The sequence below is a fragment of the Athene cunicularia genome (assembly GCF_003259725.1).
Source record: "Athene cunicularia isolate RWA chromosome 3 unlocalized genomic scaffold, athCun1 chr3_part1, whole genome shotgun sequence".
NCBI classification, from domain to species: domain Eukaryota; kingdom Metazoa; phylum Chordata; class Aves; order Strigiformes; family Strigidae; genus Athene; species Athene cunicularia.
In genome coordinates this window covers 118,185,429-118,206,065 of record NW_020799097.1, presented here as the reverse complement: position 1 = coordinate 118,206,065, position 20,637 = coordinate 118,185,429, and the positions used below count along the sequence as shown (strand labels likewise).

At 38.1% G+C, this 20,637-nt stretch overlaps 1 protein-coding gene across 11 annotated transcripts in view; it reads right to left on the bottom strand.

The window, feature by feature from the left end:
- Positions 1–20,637, bottom strand: part of PLCB4 (phospholipase C beta 4) — a 199,978-nt gene that overhangs the window by 22,637 nt on the left and 156,704 nt on the right. For all 11 annotated transcript variants that reach the window (XM_026845082.1, XM_026845083.1, XM_026845084.1 and 8 more), the window contains 6 exons: positions 18,299–18,503; positions 13,672–13,760; positions 13,090–13,240; positions 10,310–10,359; positions 10,123–10,188; positions 2,278–2,393 (listed from right to left, as the gene is read on the bottom strand). In XM_026845082.1, coding sequence (XP_026700883.1) covers positions 2,278–2,393; positions 10,123–10,188; positions 10,310–10,359; positions 13,090–13,240; positions 13,672–13,760; positions 18,299–18,503 — 677 coding nt within the window. The remainder of the gene's footprint in view (positions 1–2,277; positions 2,394–10,122; positions 10,189–10,309; positions 10,360–13,089; positions 13,241–13,671; positions 13,761–18,298; positions 18,504–20,637) is intronic.

Genomic DNA, 20,637 nt, shown 5'->3' with positions numbered 1-20,637 from the left:
AAAGTCAGAAAAGAAAGTCTTCTACAGACCTATCAAAGCGCCTTTTTTTTCAGGAAGTATCTGACAATCTCAACATGAAGGCCTTGAAAACACAGTTTACGTGTTCTTTTACAACTTTTATTACTCGTAAAAGTTCCAAAATTAAAGCCAAGGAAATGGAGCATGTGCTCTACTCACTGAACCCAGGACCCCTCATTCATCAGATCATTTCAGTTCAATAAAGTCTTTAAGTCTCAACCAATGTGTTCACTTTTAAGCATGCCCTTAAACACACCACACAGTTGGGGTGAAGAGAAGTGTGTGCCTAAGTACCTTGCTGAATGGGCTTTCAGGGCTGCATACACAATGACCCTGGAGGAATCCCTCAAAAGACTTTGATAGGGAATTCAACACAGAAAGTCTGTGCTAATACTGGATTTGATTTGGCTGTTGATTAGATACCAATAGGTATTCTTGTAACACTGAAGAGCCATCAGATGACAGAGCTCTGCAGTCCATGGAAAGTATGGAGTCATGGTGAGGAACAGTGTCTGCTGTGTATTATTGAATCTGCTTCTGGAGTAGTCTTTCCCAAATATTTTTTTTTTTAATATACATTTTTATGATAAATTAAAATGATCATAAAGGCTTTGGCACCCATGAAGGAAGAGATATAAAATTAAGACAAGACACTACAAGTAGCCAACGAAGTGATCTCAAACTAGGAATCAAACGATCAACTACTTTTGTACTTGTCCCATTTGGGGTTACTCTGGAAAACATTGTTACCCAGTGCTTTCCACTATTTACTGCAAACACAGCCATTACCACTTTTAACTTTCTGACACACCTTCATCTGCTGTTTTACCTAGGCAGGGAGAAGCACTCGCTTCTTCTCAGGCCAACAGCAATTCATGGCTCTTCTGAGAAAAGATTCTTAAATACCAGAGCACAGAAGAGCCCTTCTCCACCCATGATAATTACAGTGCACTGTCCAAGGGCTTAGTTCACTGACAATGTAGTAAATACCCTGACTATAATTTTAAATCCAGCTACATCAATAGCCTTTTGCTGTGTCATATTCAATGGAAATTGAATTAAAGACACATTAAATGAAGTAGTTCTGTAGTAGTTCACTCTCTGTAATTTTCTGGAAGGAACTACTTGGATTAGAAGTATTTGGGTGCTTACAGTTCTGCTTTCCTGGACAAAAAAAAAAAAACCCACAACACAAATGGAGCTTTTTAAAGAGTTTGTGAGCTTTTAATAATTTATTCTCCTTACCTTGTTTACTTCTGACAGTTCTATCTATATTCTGTTGCAAGTTTATAACATGCACATCCAAAATCCACTGCCATTCCAAATAATTTATAAACTAAAAAATATCTGCAGAAAAATTCAATGCCAAAGAGGCATCTATGTTCAGAAATCAACGAGCTGGTTGCCAGCTGTTGCTAGATGACAACAATATGAAATTGAGGCTAACTATTAGCATAGCTTCATCTAGAATGAAATAACATAATTCCTGCTTTAGGTCACAGTATTATAGGTTAAACTGCTGTCTCAGTGAAATGCCAGTCATAAGGTGAGAGGTGCAGAGGAGAATCTGCTGCCAGATTTCACAACAGCAGTAACGCAGGTAGCAGGTCCTGCTACCTAATTCCAAATGGGACTGTACGAGGGACATCTTATTCAAGTCACTGGTATCTTGCAGGAACTTTTCTGGGACAATTAAGAGATTCACACAGGTAATGTTCCAGGCCATCAGCTAATGCAAACCTGAACAGTTTCACTGAAGTCAAAGGACTAATAGAGATTTACCCTATCTGAGGATCTGAAGGTTTTTTTGTTAAAAAGAAACTTGAACTTGACAGCACAGAAAAATTCTATTATTCTAAACCATTCAGGATTTAGAAGCCAGTTTTTTCCCCAAAATCAATTCATCGCTACTTTCTGGTCATTAGAGCTATTGAGGACCTTAGTCTGCTCTCACTGAACACAACAGTGTCATTCCCTGGGAAATGCAGTGAGACCAGATCAGACCACAGAAATAAAAATTGGAGGCAACTCCTTTGCTTTTACTTTTAAAACTCTGACAGAAGAGAACTAGAGAAAGGCAGAGTAAGTACACCATTTCTGGCCCATTGCTAGAGCCTTCAAGCAGCTCATACTCAGTTTGATGTTGGTTCAAGCTGCAATTCATTCATCTGAATGACCTTTTTATGAGTGTTTTATTCCAGACCACAAACCATAAAAATCTATTTTAAGTCTAAAAACAATTTTAAAATAATATCTTACCCCTTCTTCTTGATTGCCTTCTCTAACATTTTCTCGTATGATACCTTTTCTTTATCATATTGTGCCACTATTTTGTCAATTTGTGTGCAGTGCAACTTCTGCATAGCGCTGTGCTCCTGGAAAACAGTAGGACCTTACAATTAGGTTGCTGGATTTTTAATGTTTAGTTTTCTTACAGTGTAAAAATATCAGTGTATGAACAGATAACTTTGACAATGGAATTTAATCTGGTTTAGCCATCTGCTATTAAAGGTTCCAGATATTCCACCATTAAGTGCTAAAACATTTCCTCTTTGTTTGACAGATGAAAATCTGTAGTGGACCTTAAACATATGGTATACCTTAAAACAAAAGAATGATAGGGAAAAACCTTTAACTTTTTGAACAAATGTCCAAAATCAGATTTACAAGCTCAGATCGTAGAATTCAAAGTTTCTGAATGCAGAGGAGAACAAAACTCAACCCAGTCCCCCCGTTCTCCACATATCTCATACCGAGGTGTAGTGCTAGCCCCTTGGCCTAAAAATCAAATGTCCAAACATTAGCTAAAAATCAAAGCATTAACAACTGACATTCTGGAGATCTGGCCCGTGACCCCTAATAACAGCAGCAAACTTTTTATGAAATTCCACCTTGTTGAAGAGCATCTCCCTTTGCAAGCCATAGTAAGTTGTGCAGGATGACTTTCAACCACACATGCAGACTGCAAATAACCATTGCCTGCTGGTTTTTTTCCCCTCCAAATAATACAACACATGCTGATAAACTGGACATATAGGACTACCTGTGGAGTATTATGCAGCAACGCTAACCTGCTGTCCCTACTGTAGTTATGTGACTTACACTGATGAAGTGGCAGAGAAGGTTATCTATGGAAGGTGAGGAAAAAACTTTTGCCATGATGAAAAGATGCATCACTAATGCATGTTACACACACAAAGTTCCTTTCCATTACAAGACTGTACCAGAAACAACACGCTTCGCTTAGTGCTCACAAGTAGACTTCATTATTGAACTTGACTTCATATTCTCCTTTATCAGAACAGCTGCTCATAATGATGCAAATATTTAACTACCACAGAGAGCAGTAAATATTGAATTTACATTACAATAGGAAAAATTGCTGTTTGTTAATATATGTTGTTTTATTAATATCCAATTACTCCACATTTTATCTAATCATGACAAAAGGCCTTGCATTAATTAATATGGCCTCTTCCAGGGCTTTATCTCTGTTTTGTTTTATAGCTCATTTTGCATTTATTCTACCCTTGCTATTCTACTGCTCTTTGTTATTATTTTCTATACACCTGTTTGTCTTATCACTGTTTCTTCCTCTAAAAATACTAATTAAAGAGTTTTATATTCACTTTTACCAAAACATTAATATAAATTTTATGATGCTTTTAAAAATCTATCCCTGGGCTGTACCTGAGCATTCCAACATCTGCCAAGCACTTCCCTGGGGAACACGCACAGCATCCAAATTTTGTATTTAGAGTGGGCAACTGAATTTTCTGTTCTACAGAGGATTTATGAGGGGAACAAATAGACTCCATCAACATGAAAACATGCCAGCTTCACCAGGGAGTATTTACACTGACTAACAAAGTAGGAACAAAATATGGACAGTGAAAAGAATGACATAAGCTTGACAGCACCAGCCAGCCAGAGGTGAAGTGACTGAGCGCAGCTCTCAAACTACCCACTCTCCCCTAGAGAGACAATACAATTCTTGCTATAAAAGACTAAGCGCAAACATTGCAAAGCATGAGACATCTGCCCACTCATGTGACATTCCTCCATCATCTGCGAGGGCATATCACATAGAGCTAGAGTCCCTGCTTTTCCCTCAGGACAACAGTGATTTATGCCTTCTCGCTTTATCACAAACTCACTGTAATTTTTGCAGACTCCTCTCTCCTGCTACTTACTGCTCATGCACAACTCTATTTTGTATCTGAAACAGATATAACCCCCTCATTCCCTCCCTAGTCCACCTCCCCCTCCAGTTCATGGAACATGCATTTGTTCGTGCACAATATAAAGAGCTTGAAGAGGAAGACAGGCTACTAACAACCTCCACACGCATGGCACAAAGAGTACTAGGAGGCAACACCCTACCAGAGGTCCCTTGAATTGTAGGACCTTCAACCCCTGGCACACTATTTAAAATGGGTTAGCTGATGTTAGTTTGATTTTCTGTCAATGCTCAAAGGAAAATTTATCACAAACTTCTGCATCCCAAACTTCTGTCAAGATTCTAAGAAATAGGAGTTTGTTTTATAGCATCTTAAAACACCCTCAGTTTATTTTGTTTTCAGATGCAAACAAAATTTCAGGTGGTAATGTGTTCTATTGGTCCAGAATATATTTGCAGATAAAAGTGTCCTCAGCTGGGGGTCTCATAATTTCCTCAAGTCCAGTGAATTTTCAGTTTTGAGTTCACAAGTATGTTCACAAACCACATTTAATGATACTACAGACTGAAGTCAGGGTTCTGAGAGGCCACCTAATTGATATAACTAGACTCAAATCACAGCACGATTATCCATGTGGAAAAGTAAAGAATCATATGTAGTTCCACTGGGGGGGGCAGGGGTGGAAATCACAATTCAGTCTATTTAAGAGAAGAGGAAGTAAGTTCCTATGATGCAAAGTGATATTCCTGTCTGGTATCTCTTTGAAGCAATACAAATACTCCTGCATATAACTGAAAAATGGTCTGGAGGATTCTCATTACAGAATATGAAAATGAGGAAACAGAGAAAAAGAAATTATCATTTCCAAATCATCAACCCATTTTGCAGAACTTTAATAATCTAGAGTCCCACAGTCTTTGGTACTGCTGCTTTTGCATTGTGAAATTAAGATCATTATGTTTGGTTTGTTTTTTTTTTTACTAGGCTTTATTTCAAACAGCACATATATGCAATGTCAATATAAATATGCAGGAGATGAATTCTGGGATTTATATTTTTGGGTGGTAAATACGCAAATTCTGGTTACTGTCTATGGCCATATTAAATTCCTTAAGGGGACATTTGTGACTATCACTGTCTTGTCTGAAACTGCTAGAACTGTACATCACAATCATCTGTTGTGCTGTTGACTGTTAGAGAATATATCAAGATAATCCCTCAGTATCCTTCCTCTTCTGTCTAACCCAAGCAGCACAAAAACTACGTGACATCCCTGCAAAATATTAAAATTCAGTAGGGGCCCATGGAAGCAGGCTGCTAATAGATTAAAACAGTGACTGAGACTTACATATGCACATCTCCTTGCCTTTATAGACCATCTACCCACGATGGCACCCCAGATCATTCATCTAGCCAGTGCTGAAGATCTAACTTGATAAAAAAGATATAAACCAGTGGACATCAGACACATCAGCCATTCTGCAGCTGCACATTTAATATTCATACTGGGAGATTAAAGTTACTTCAGGGAATGTAGTCTAGAAGTACTTTCAGAAGCTGCTCAGTGTAGGCATTTTTATGAATGCATTGTTTATAGAAAAACATTTCTGCAATATGTAGAAGTGGCTGGACGCAAAATCACCAGAAGCACAGGTTAACAGACCTAAGATTCATGAGAAAGTTACTGCTAACATGAAATTTTTTTTCAGATCGTGACCATTATGTTAATTTGCCACTGGTTTTCAAAAGTCAAACAAAAGGAATACTACAGTATCAGATGTTGATATCTTGCAGAAGAAGTGCCACTACAAAAGTATTCTGGTTTGCCTGCTGGCACGCCTGTCTAACGGTGTCAAAAAGGTGCATGTCACATGCCTGGATTTTAAACAGACCCATGAAGGATAGAGTATCTTTGTTGCTTTCTGTACTTTTGAAGAATTTGCCACTACTGCCTCACTGTCCTTTAAATAATGGCAGTATTATAGATGATGTAAAAGAACACAATTCAACAATTTCAAACTCCTCGCAGCAGCTACTTATCTACTTTAAAGTGACAGAACATGACCACGATGTAATCTGTCATACAGACAGAATCCCAGACGCCTTCTGGCACCAGTTTCTCAGATCCCACTGATTCTTGTGGCACCTCAGTAATCTCAGGCAATAAAATAACGCTGACAGTCATTTCTTTAAAAGTAACATTTTTTTCCCCATTTCCTTTTGTGAATGTGAGGATTCTTGAGGAAGCTCATCCATTTTTTGACAGGGACACTTACTCATTTCTTTCCTCTCCCTGTCCCAGCTTATAGGACCAGCTTTGCTCACTGTCCAACAGATGACAAAGAATTTGCCCTAAGAGTTAAGTACAAAGATTTACATATAATCCTTTCAACATGTGCCTCCATAAAAATACTGTATTTCTCATGGTATCATCAAAGAAATCTGTGTTAGCTTCCCACTTCTGGGCTTCCCTCCCCCCTTTTAAAGAATTGTGTCCTACATTCTTTGCGTACTTTCTCACAGTGATCTGCCTTATTCCAGATGCAGAATGTCCTGTTAGGTGAATCTACTTCACAGTGCAAGTCGATGGGCTGAGGTCTGGATTGTGTTCTTTGCTCACAAGAGCAATCATCTGTTTTTCAGCAATCCCAACAGCAGCACAATGCTACCTGAATAATACTCAGGCCAGCCTACCTTTGCAGAGACTAAACCAGCTTGGAGAATATTTATTCTCCACACTTCAACTGCCTCTTCCTTCATAGACAGGCCACAAACTAAGCAGAGGATTTGGTTCAAAAACTAGAGGCAACAGCTCCGTTGAAGAACTGAACAGCTTCTTCTGGCTAGATATAAGGAAGACATCTTTTACCATGAGGGTGGTGAAACACTGGCACCAGTTGTCCAGAGAGATGGTAGATGTCCCATCCCTGGAAACATTCAAGGCCAGGTTGGAGGGGGCTCTGAGCAACCTGATCTAGGTGAAGATGTCCCTGCTCATTGCAGGGGGGTTGGACGAGATGACCTTTAAAGGCCCCTTCTAAGCCAACCTTCTCTATGATTCTCTGAAGCAGAGAAACTATACTTGCACACTGACTCTGAAACTGAACTTGCTGTGAAATACTGACACTTCTCCAGTATTTGCTACAGTTCATCTTGCCTTTAATTACTACTTGCTCTATTATTCTCTTACAGTCCTTCCAGATTTCTTTAAAAGCACTGTCCCATCTTTGTAGAGCTTTATATATGTATCTCATACATAATTCTCAATCCTGAGCAAAATCTCAACTAACTCTTCACAGACTTTGTGAATACCAAAATTCTGCATTTTTTTTGCAAGCCACTAATCTGACATTAGGAAATGGGCAAATTTAATTCTATCAGTCACAGACTGGCTGACTAGTAATGATTGATACTAAGAAGAGTGACCTTTCTTCCAATCTAATGATCTCTACCCGACTTAGACTAGATTTTTTGTTTGTCTTGTCTTTCCTACACAAAAGCAAAAAAGCAACAGTGAAGACTTCACCTCCACCTGCGCAAACAACTTTTTCTTAAAAAGATGGATGAGTAACAAAACCATCGTAAAGTCAAGTCACAGTGTGTGATGTGTCTCTGTGTGTATGTGTGTATACCAGGTATTACAGTTGTAAGGAGCTATGCCATGTAGGAAAAACAAATTAGTGATAATATGCAGAGGGATGTTAGGAGAATTTTATTGTGCCACTGGAGTCAAAATGGCTGAAACACTGAACAGAAGTAAATAAAAAGAAAGATAGCATCAAAGAGTGTCGCATCCTGAAAAGACTGGCACCGGTTAATTTTTGTATTAATCTGGAAATGTAGTGTCTCTAACAATCTCATAATCTGAGAAAACAGATGCTGATATGCGCTTTCATACAGAGCAACCAGCTTCTGCCAGCCAGCATTTCAGTGGAGCTGCTGATACTTCTCTGCACTAAGCGGATGCTGTCAGTAAAAGGGACCCTTACTGCTGTCATCTTCCTTAGCTAGCTCTGCCCAGGGCTACAGATTAGCTCCTACACTGCTTATATCAGAGCTCCTTCCTCTCAACCTTCCCTCTCTTCTACACTTGCATGTATTCATTTTCCATAATGCATTTTCCAACATCAGACAGAAAAGTATTGGGTTTTTGTTACCTTAAACAACACAAAAAATTCCCTTCTGTTTACTTATTCCTCCAGATCTGTGGGGTGTCTGTGGTTAAATGAGAGTCAACCTATGTTTGGAACTTCAATTCAGTCTGCTTAATACACAGGCTTCCTCAAGCTGATCATGGATAACTGACTGCAAAGCTCTCCCAGTCCATCCCAGCTGATCAAATGCATTGAAAACAGTGATGAGTACACCAAGCACTTCCCTATGACCATCTGTGAGCTAATATGCCTGCACTTTTCTGCTTAGACACTCCTCTCCGAACTGAAGAAGTCGCCCTTACTGGAGCCTTTAGCAAGGCATGCTCTAGACAGGCACTTTCTTGTTAGGACAGACTTGCACTCTGTACTTAAGACCAGCAGGACACAGGCTGGCTCAGACCTAAAATAGCTGTGCTTGAGCTAATGCTGAAAGCCCTCCTGAGCACACAGCATTTTCAGATTGTGGCTGGCAATTTTTTCCTCATATTAGAGGAAGCAAGTGCAAGCCTGAACAGATGGATCAATTTTTTTAACATTAGCAAGTGCAGTCTTGGCTCAGATATCCTTACACTACTGTGGGTCACATATATCTGGGACACAGATCATCGAGTGTGGCTGTTTTCTACGTAACCATGGTACCATTTTCATTTGCAAAAAGCTGCTATAGCGAACTGCTGGATGTTGTCCAATGAACGAGAAAGTAGTGTTTAAAAATAAGCAGCCCCCTAACAGATCAACCCTATGAAGGTCTAGTTACTGTCCATGCCCAGAAGTGTGGATGACAGACTTTTTCTTGAGTGTCAGCTCTGCACACACTAAAATGGAGAAATCGCTCGTTTCCCTTCTGTATGGAGTCAGTAGGGAGCCTGAAATGTAACTGTTTCATTTTCTTATACTATTTTTAATACCAAAAGCGCTACAAAAGTGCTGATTAGTGAAAGTAATTTCTTCATACTTCATTGTCCAGACATAAAGTCCCACGCCCAAACAACAGTCATAAAAATAAACACAAAGACTGATACTGAAAATGCCCAGACAACTACATTACATCAGACCTGCAATGAAATCTGCTATCAAGGAGAGCAAGGGAATAAATGCCCCAAAAGCCCCTCATTAATTTGTATGTACAACCAAAATTCAAAACTTAAGATACTTTCTTCCCTTGTTATGCCTCTTTCTGTAACATGAACGATGGTTTTCTAATGATCAAAGGCAGGAGAAAATTGGCTGTGATTTTCTAATGTAAAGTATATTTGTGACAGTGTTGTACGTATTTGGGACATCACTGCCAAGAGTACCAAGCAAAAAGCCGACTATGAAGCGATGTAAGTGAGAAGGAATAGGGCATTTCATTTTTCAGTTACACATTCCAGTTCTCTCTGGTGATTTTGCAGTTTCTCCAGTCCCCGTTTTCAATGCAGCACCCTCTCAACATCATTACTGCCTTATTTTCCAAGCTGCCCGGTCAATATGTCATGCAAGAGAGAGCTAGATAAAATCATTCCCTGAAAAAGGTGAGCTTTGGATGCTTATAGGGATCAAACAAATGTGCATCAAAACTCAGGGAGACAGACACATGGCTGATAAAGGGATGATTTTCTCACTGGAGCATATTCCAGCACATTTAAAACACACATGCCTTTCTTGGTGGTCCAGCTACCATTCCTCATTTTTTCCCCTACAATCTCATTAGGAGCTGTCTGTGCTCATGAGTGCTGCAACTTTTTTTAACTAGAATGAGTCGCTCAGAGAGCTCTTCATGATCATACCTTTGCATGTTTCTTCTTTAAGGCATTCAGTTCTTTCTGCTGTTTCTTTAAATGCTTTATATAAGCCTGCAAAAAGAGAAGTTGGATCAATTTTTCTGCTATTATATTGACTTTAACTAGATAAAATCCTGGCTACTTTAAACAAATAATGAGGAATGCATCTTGAAAAGCTTGTGTCCATACTTACCTTCATTTGCTTCAAATCTTCTATCTTCACTTGGGGAATAAGGTCTATACCTAGGAAAGTATTGATACAGTTTATTTAAAACTTCATAAACACTAGTATATCTCAACTTAAATTTACCACAGAAACCTACATTTAAGTTAGCATTTATTTAATGTTTTTTGTCACATAAAAAATAATTGTAAGTTAATGACAAAATTCTTAATCAAGATATGACTAAGATACAGTTAATTTCCTTTTCAAATGCACTGCTCAATAAATTGTCTTGTGAAAAAAGAAATGGATCAATGAGTGTATTTGAATCTCATACAGTTTTGGACTGAAGTGTCAAAACACAGCAACCTAAGAACTGAAAAAGCTCCTTTTCCAAAAACACAGAAAACCATTTATGTACATTAAAATTGATCCATGCAAAATTCAGAATTTTGGTCCATAGCTGGAGATTGTTCTGGCACCACTCATTTCAGGGGGGAGGCTTCTTGGGTAAGGTTCTATATGACTACATAAAGAGTTAACTGAAGTTAGGTATACTACTTCTCCTCAATTTAAAACATAAATATTACAGGAGTGAAAATTCATGTACAGCCTGTATGCTAATGGAGGTAAAAATCTGCATTTTGGTTCATATCAAGCTATGAGAAAAGGACCAACTCCACTCCAAGACTAAAGGAGAGTTAAAAATGGACAAGAAACACAAAATCATAAGTGAAAATTCTAATGAAAATTCAATACGACAAGCAAATCTATAACACAAGACCAACAGTACAATTTAGATGAATGAAAATGTATTTTGATCACTTTAACTGCAATGCAAGCAAAACCCAATATAATTTCATGTCTATGCTTTAATAAATACTTTGTGACATGTTAGGACTTTTTTTAAAAATAAAGCACATCCTACATGCAATCATTAATAAATATGTCAATCAATGCCATGACAGTTGTAATGCTTTTTTTTGTTTGTTTGTTTGGTTTTTTTTTTACAGAAATAATGTTTGCCTGTACATAAATACACTGCAAACATATTTAGTTAACTGCTCTTAATAGTGTCTGTGGACTATATGATTCCCTCTGCCTCAAAAAGGACTTTCTGCCTTTTACGGTGAATTTAACTGGAAATATTCAGATGCTGTTAGAAAAAAAAAAGAAAGGTGGGGGGAGGGAGGCAATGTCCCTAGGGAACATGAATTTTTTATTTTCTTAGAAGCATAAGATTCTGCTCAGTTATATGGTATTAACATCAGTAAATAAGACTGGAAAAGATTTAGGCACAGATAGAGGCTGAAGTTTTCAAAACCACAAATCACTTAAACACTGAAAGTCAGAATAAAAAACTCCTATGTTCTTGTTTATTTGAAAGCCTTCCCCAGACACCCTATCTTGATGGATATGTAATTTCTAATAGCAAGGTGAGTTGTATATTGTAACAATGGTAGAATTATTTAGATCTTAAAAGATCACAAAGATAAGTAAAACAAAATAAAGATCCTTACACAGAATATAAAAATTAACAGCTCTATTTTAACATGCGAGAATATGGATAAAAATGGTTGCAGACAAGAATACATAAGCACTGAAATCTCAGTTTAAGACCAGGACTGCATCAGGTGTGCTGTGTTCTAAAAAAACTTCCTTGGGTTTTTATTTTAAAATGCAGACTCATTTACTTTGTTCACCAAGTCTGACTCCATGGCAACCAGGAATAAGTTGCCAACCACCACAAACTTCATGCTTAATTAATGCATAATAAAATTAATACTTGTGCATCTTGGTGATGATATATGAAATATGAAAACTAGCTCACTGCATAAAAATCTGTGTCTTACACGAGAGAAGAACTTTCTGAAAAAGTTCAGGTGCCAGAGACAACCTGTTTTATCACCAAAAGTGACTCCAGAGAAATGGCATCTTGTTTCTCAAGTGATCCTTTCACATGTGTGCATTCAGCCATGTCTGCTTAAATTTATGATCAAGAGCAGTCAGTGCTCCTTTTCACTCCCATCAATTCCTTTGGGCCAAGGCAGATGAAAGAGAGTGAACCAGATTCTAATTCTTGTCGCCCATTAACAGAAATATTTATTGTGTGTCATTCAGCTGTACAAATTTGTTTTCTCACTTAATCTTCATTACCTGTAATGATATGTGAGAAACAAATAATCCCATTTGACTCTATATGATTTTGTAGAGTGAACAGTGAATAGTGAGGAAAAAATACTTATTCACTTATAAATGAGCACATTTAATATGGATATTTTTTACAATAAACATGCCATTTCCATAATCACTATTCAGAGTAAGACCACACATTGAAAACATTTCTAATTGTTGGGAAATCTCTATAGAATCCAGTGAATTCTAAATACCTTTAATTACTTAAATCTGCAACTCTGCCAAGGGATTTGCAGAGGGAGAAAAAAAAGCAGAAGAGTTTCTTCTGTGGAGTATGTCAGAAAATAGTAATTCTCATTGGCATTCCTCCAGTAGATCTTTAGTAAACTACTCCCAGAATCATGTGGGTTACTGCTATTGGCAGTAGGTATGAGCTACACAAAGAGGTCACTTAGTAAAATAAAGCTGTATTGGCTTTATACAGCCATTTTAATAATACACAAAATTTATTTGTAATTTATTTGTAGACAAAGACCATTCTCAATGGCAAAAGAAGTTACCTTCTGAAAGGGCAAGAATGAGTAGAACTGCGAAACTAAAATTGAGTAATGAGCATTTCGGTGACTTTCTGAATCACTTCAGAACTGAGGGAGTGGCACGTGATTTTTGTCTACCTTTCTTAGCGTCGGTTCCAGATCCAAAGCCTGTAGTGGTACTTGGTCGAAGTTCAGAGCTACTCTGAGGCGTTACGTTTGCTTTGGCATTATTGGCTTTTCCTTTCCTATCATTCTTTGATGTGTCATTTGGTACATCAGCTATATCACTCTGAAAGAAACATTCACATCATTTTTAATTAATTGTTGTTTTACCTGTAGTATAAAAGTTGGGGCATGGGAAATTTCTGAACTTGCTTACTTTAAGCATAATTAAGAAAATTGCGACATACTTTCAAACAACACGATACTCAGTATTTGTAACCTGTTTTAAATGGATACCTACTAAAATTTCTCATTTCTTAAAATTTCTATTTCTAAGGGATGTGTTAGTATCATTCATGAAAAGCCAGTTAGGAAATGGTATTTCAGTACATGTTAACTAACATAAGCCAATTAATTTCAGAGCAGGACAAAGAGGCTTATAGTTGAAATTACAAATTATAAGGTAACATGCATCGATTGGAGAAGGACTGGTTTAATTTAAAAAAAGAACAGAGCATGAACATAAATGGACTGTATTTGTCATTAAGTTCCACTTACAGTTTCAATACCCATAGCTCTCATTTGGTCTGCTCTTTTTTCTGTAATAGACAAAAATTTCTTTGGATCTGATAAAGCATCCACAATATCTGTAAGAAAAAAAAAACACAAAAACTTTTTCTGATCTTTGGAGGCATTTGGAAATTAATCTTTTAAAAGAGTTTTATTCTACTGCTTGTTGTTATGAGCTATGGCTTGCAACAATAGTCCAACTTTCCATAGTGAACTTGGCAGGACTGAAAGCATGGTTGGACTAGATGATCTTCAAGGTCTTTTCCAACCTAGAAGATTCTGTGAAAGCACTCATTGCCACAGCACTTGAACTCACTAGGAACATGAATCAGTTTCTAATACACCAACGGAGTAGTATCAATCCAGATACCTTATTTCGCAAAAACACACTGACTCCATCAGACCCAAGTTACCCTGACATACTCCCAGCTGATGACACTAGAATTTGAGACCAGGACAGGATCTCCTGAGCCACAAAGAACTAACAACTTTGCCTCTTGGTTGTTGGGAGGCAGGGCTGATTGACTTGGGACTGCAGGGACTTGCAGAAAATGCTCTTGTATTTCCTCACTAAACAACAGTTTCAGATGGGTGGTTAAAGTAATCGGGGAAATCTGTTCGGAATCACCTTTGTGATGCTCCATGTCTGGAACATGACAGGCTGTGAAATGTCTTTTCTATGAATTATAATGACCAGTATCTGAATCTCGCACATGACACAGTACCACTAGTGGTATCATAGCGTACCCAGCACCACATACCATATAGATTATTGAATCTGTTTTCCATATGCAGTGATCAACGTGCAAGCATAGGTTTACAGGAAGACAAAGACACATGAAACTTTATCTGCATATTGATTAATCCCTTTCTACGCTTAATTTCAACAGTCAAAGAATTGACAAATGGCAAAGGAGGCCTTCCACAAGCAAGAAATGATTTTACAAATTAAAGTGATTCAGCACCTACAATAATAACGCATTCAGAGACCACAGCAGTGATCTGTTTTGATGATCCCTCTGAAACTTTAACTTCAGTATTACAGAGAAAAGGGTCACTGATCTCAGTTAATAAGCCTTCCTTGTCAGAGCAGTAATTTAAGAAAGGAAGTCTGGATGCTGCAGCCCAACTGACTCATCATTCACTACAAAATATTGTCATTTAATTAACTCAGGTTTTTTTGTCATGACCATTAGGAGGAGCATGAAAGTGCTTCACTTGCAAGGAAGCTGTTTCTTCGCAGAATGCTGCAAAGCCCTATTTTTGGCTGCTTATGAGTACAAGATAAATGCTTTTATATCCTTATATTCTAGATGGTCTCACTTGCAGAAATAATGACCTATTATGATATGATAGTTCTGACACAGTTTTTATCATCATTGTAATTTTGCCCATGTTTCATGTCATCCTTTCAGCCATTTTCCAAGTTAGCTTAGAATGATGCAAGACAGAGAAGATGGTCCACTGACCAGGACTGTAAAATAACCAACTCATCCAAAGCTTTGGAAAGAAACTTGCTATCCTTCTTGTGCAAACTAGGGGCTGGACTGTATCATCTTCCTTCCAACCTAAGCTGTTCTACGAAATGTCCCTCTGAAGTTACTGGTTGCATTTCTGAAGAAAAAAAAAAAAAGCAAAAAAAAAAAAAGCACAGAGTTCCCATTACAACAAAAGTTGTATTATATACACAGCATTTACCCTTGACAGCTCTGTTTATCTACACAAACAGGTTGCCTCCAATAACTGTATGACCCAAGGACATCTTCTGAAACTTACTTCCTATACACAAAAAACATGCAGAACTTATTTTCAGCTGTAACAATAGCCTTGTAGCTCAGCACTGTTTCCCCTTTCCCTAACTTCATAAGTATGTCTTTTTGTCCTTGGCACACACTCTTCAATGAAAATCCAGGACTACCCTGCTAACATGATGCGTCATTTGAAAACGGAACCTGATTATCACGAGCTTCAAGGTAAAAATGACTAACATGTCTGGGAGAGCAAGACCTTTGTAAATTGTATTACTAACCGTACAAGCACATCACCAAAGGGTCAGCATTTCTACAAGAGGGATGTGACTCATCACTGCTGTTCATATTGTCATTTGTCCTCTGCTTACGTTCTTCTTTCTCCTCAGTGAGGTAAGGTGGGGGTGGGGGATAGCATTTTGTAGAAGAATCACAATTAAACAGAAAACTAGGAAAGTCACTGAGAGAGTACATTACAGGGGACTCTAACCACCAACCTAAGTAGCCATGTTTACTTACATACAGACTTCTAGTACAGAAGCTTCTCTTTGGAGAATGCTACTTCATCTGCATTAATTTATGCCAGTATTGTGTTTTACTGTGAGCAGAGTAGCTGATGCAAATAAACTACAAGAAATTACTAAGTTAAATGAAAAATAAAATTATGCATCTTTTAAAGCCTACAGTACATTACCCATTCTAGTTATTATTCGGTGCTCATAAAGGTTAAAAAGAAATAAAAAAAGTAGGCAGCTATTGAATTGAGCTATACTTTCCTACCAGTTTGCTAAAACAACCATGGAGATCCTAATGACAGCTCATAAAACAAAAAGATGTTCACACTGCAGATAGGTAAATAAAAAACACATGCCAACAGAATAGTAATGACTCCACCCAATTGTCAAAAGTTACTTCCCTGTTGTTCATCATGACATTGTTCTATTATCAATGAGAAAAATACACAAGACACATCAAAACTATCTCAGAAGGGAAAGGAGAACTAATAATTGAACTAATTTAGTTCATGATAATATGGAGTCTGTTTTTCCCCACACAGACAGTAAGCTATGACAACCGTTCTCCCATTCTAGTAGCATTTTACTGTAATGATACTGTTACTTAGGGGTAGTAATGATTTACTATGTCCTCACCTCTGCCAGACAAACCACCTGTAGAAATGCTGACAATGTAGTAGATCAACCAGTACTGAACTGCACATAATTTGCAAAGTCTAAACTGGTGTTCAAATTATCTTTGAGAAACAAGTCTTTCAGTTCTGCATCTGTATAACACAGTTTAAAAAGAAAACAGAAATACTTTTTTCCCTATGTGACCTGTACACACAGCAGCTTCAGCCACCTCAAACTCTGCCAAGTTTAAATTCTACTTTTAGAAAAAGTGTGGTATTATTCAGAAGAACATCAATCCTAAATCAGAAGCATGTCCCTAGTTCAGAAAAATGTTTTAACTGGGTCATTTACTGACAACAGCTGAAGTTCAGGGAAGAGTTAAAGCACATGCTTAAATGTGTCCCTTAGATTCATAGTTCAATTACTGCCTCGAGAATCTCAAGCTTATACAAAAGCTCAAATTTGTCTTGAGACAAAGTCCCTGAAGTTAAATAATGTAGATGAAACATGCTGCATAAAGGCATGGTAGTGCTCCCAGACTTGTGGCAAAACTCCAGTTGACTTGCCAGTAATCAGGATTTCCACATATGAACAACACAAAGGCTTTTGTAAATGCTTAACTTTTCCCACGGAATCTTGTTACTGAAGTCTAGGCTCGTTCATTTTTTTTAAAGCCTGGAAAAATACCAGCAAATATAGACTGGAAGATACACTATTATATTAGGTAAACCTTCCCTTTCTCCAGTTTATACTACGGAAATGACACTCAGAGAAGTCACAGTAATTATTTGCATAGACAGCAATCATTTTTGCAAAGAGCAAAACATCATTTCTATCAATAACGTTTCACCAATCAACTCTAAGGTGAACTTCATTTTGCTGCAGAGTCAGAGCACTAACATTTAATGCAATTTCTATTTTACAGTTTTAAATTTTTATCGTCTAATGTACAAGCAAATTTCATCTGCAGTGAAGAAAACATTTTCCAGAGGTACACCTTCAGGGTGAACTTGCCCATTACACTGATTTAAGTGGTGTAATGACTATCCTCAGCTGTTTGTTCCTAGCCACATGTGACAATTTGCCATCACTCAGTATAAATGACCACTGCCCAGCCAACCTGATCATGGAAATGGCTCACATTAAAAATTACTTTCTTGAAAACCCCAAAATAATTAAACCACAGTAAAAACATGTAAAATTGGGAGAGAAAAATGCAGAAAGGTTTTGGACACTAAACCATTTCACCGTCCATTGTTAACAATATGCCAATATTCTCGAGAATACAAAAGTAGTTTTATTTGAATAAACATGTCTAGCTTCTGCATCAATTGTTTATACACCAATAGGCCAAACAACGTAGTTAAAGTACATGTTAGCCTTACAAATATTTATGTCAGAAATAACATAATTAACAAAGAAAGTAAAATCAAAAGAATCGTCCTAAAATTCAACAGAGAAAATTACATTGAGCTAACTAGTATTAGCTTATTTTACATATTCTTTTGTCATTTAACAGATACATGTCATTATTAACACCACCAAGGCAGGAACTTGGTCTGAAAGCTGGTTTCTTAACTGAATATGCAGCGTTTCCAAGGAGTTAAACAGCTTAATCTTTCCAATACTCCAACACTGTGTGTCTGCTTCTGGCTGGCATACTGACACCACTGAACTCCAGAACTTCCACACCAACACTCAAGATGTACAGCACACCGAGATACAGGTTTATCTCACCTCCAAAACCGTCAGGCACATATGTTTTAAGCACAATGTTGCAGAAAACCGTTGGAAGAGAGAGTGGTTTGTTGCCCTCATTCCGAAGAGAAATGTGTCTGTAACCTGCTTGCAGACCATCCAGAGGCAGGATCCTCTGACCAATCAACTTATTATTGTCATCATACACTGCTATTCTCAGGACAGCAAGATCAGGGAGAATAACCTGGAAAGCCATAAAATGAAGAAATTCAATGACTCTAATACAGTAGCACCCTCCCCACCTCCCATGCTTGAACTGTTTACTTTGTAAGCCAGAAACAGACTATAATCACTATAAGATAATGCCATTCCCTGCAAACTGCACAGTTTAAAATGAATCTTTCCTAGAAAAGCTTTTTTCCACCCTAAATAGCAGGTAGATTTCAGAATATGCAAATCCTGCAGCTTTAAATATTTTGCATATTTATTTTTCATTACCAAAGACTGGTGACATTGATAAGAAGGCAGGGAAATACTACATGGGAAATGACAGCTACAGCGCCAATCAAAGAGGAGATAGTGCTGAGTCAGAAGGACTTATGACAGAAAGATGGGATTTGGGATGTATCCAAAAGGGCAACGAGGAATGGAAGGAGTGCAAGCACAAGCTGCTGGGTATGTATGCTTAACTGGGGGTTCTGCAAAGGGGGAAAGATGACAGAGGAGAGCAGGACAGGGTGATGGACCTGCTCAAATGGCGTGTAGAAGTGGGTGTGCTGTGCTCACGACACAAAGGGTACGTGGTATGCATGGTGGGCAGGGACGCTGCCAGCTATCTGCATCTGTCAGCCCCCATCTGGACCAAGTGAAACAGTAACAAAAAAAAATTCACTGCCTTCCCTGGAACAAAGGTGCTGCTTCCTTTGTGCAAGAAGCAGTGGGGAGAAGACAGCCTAACTGAGAGGTGCAACTTCTCCACCAGCCTGACTCGACAATATGCTAGGAAAGGTCTTCCCACACCTTCCCTACCTGGCTCTAATTCATCAGCACTTATGGGACCCAAAGGGAAAACCTAAGTAAACTTCATCCACTATCTCCCTTATGCTTTCCTCCTGCACTTTCATTTTCAGTCTTAGAAGGCACAAAATAAGGTATAGTTCTGGTCTTTGAACCCACCTAAGCTATTTATGGATATCCTGCTTTACTTGATTATAACTTAGCACTCCGACCACAGGTTACCACAAGCACTCATCCCATCCTCCCCCTTACACAACAGAGTGACAACACAGAACTTGGGTTAGAATGACTGAAGCTTTATTTTAATTAAAATAAAAACAAGAAAATGTAACAGAAAAACAATCAAACACATTGCCTGAGAGCAACTGTATAGGATTAAACATCAGCTTGAGGAGAACACTGTAACCCAAATAAGGCAGGTAAGATCTCTCCTCTACAGGCCACAGATCAGCATGTCTTTCATTATATGATGGGCTCAGACACAGCTTTTCTAGGGAGCAGGGGTGGGGACTAAGTCATCTATCACTCCCTCTCTGCTGATTTGTTCTATGGTATCCTGGTAGGCACTTCTACACTCATGACATTTTAGCACTGGGCACCCCACGCCTTCATTTCCTCCAACCAGAGGAATTGCTCCTGCTGTGTTTATGCCACTCATCTGCTTGGTCATCAGTGTATGTCTTGATTACAGTGCTAAGCCTGATATGACAAGGACCTCAGATGAAGAAAAATAATCTCTTGGCTGATTTGCAGTAGTATTCAAGAGAACGTGCAATCGTGTAACAGTTCATTGCAGAGTACAGCAGAAATCTGTGCAATACTGGCATCAGTCACTGTACCCATGCCACAATACACAGGTACCCCCATTTTAGACTGAAGCTGTGGGCACCCTGTAGTTTATGGGCCTTTTGATTTAAGAAATCAGAAAGCAGCAGATGCTGACCATATGGCCAGCAAGCCATGGGCAGTGTGATTGTCTGTCATTGTACCTAAGCATCTGCCCTGTGCTTCCTCATATACAGAGAAAAGCACTTTAAGTCACATTCATCCCAGAATATATTTGAGTCCAGAAAAACCTCTTGCATTAACTACATTTATATTAAAAAACAGTTGTACTGTTAAGAGAGCAGATTCTGGGTGTAATATACCCAAGCGTGAAGCATTATCACCACTTGGCAAAGCCTGTCACTTTGGAATAGAAGAGCAACAATTCTGCATGACAACAAAACATATGTAAGCAAAACAGACGTTATCAAAGACGGCACTGCTAACACACATAGTCTGGATGAAACTCCAGCTGACAGAAAAAAAAAGAAAGTAAAAATATATATATGTGTATCATATATATAAAGACTGAGAGA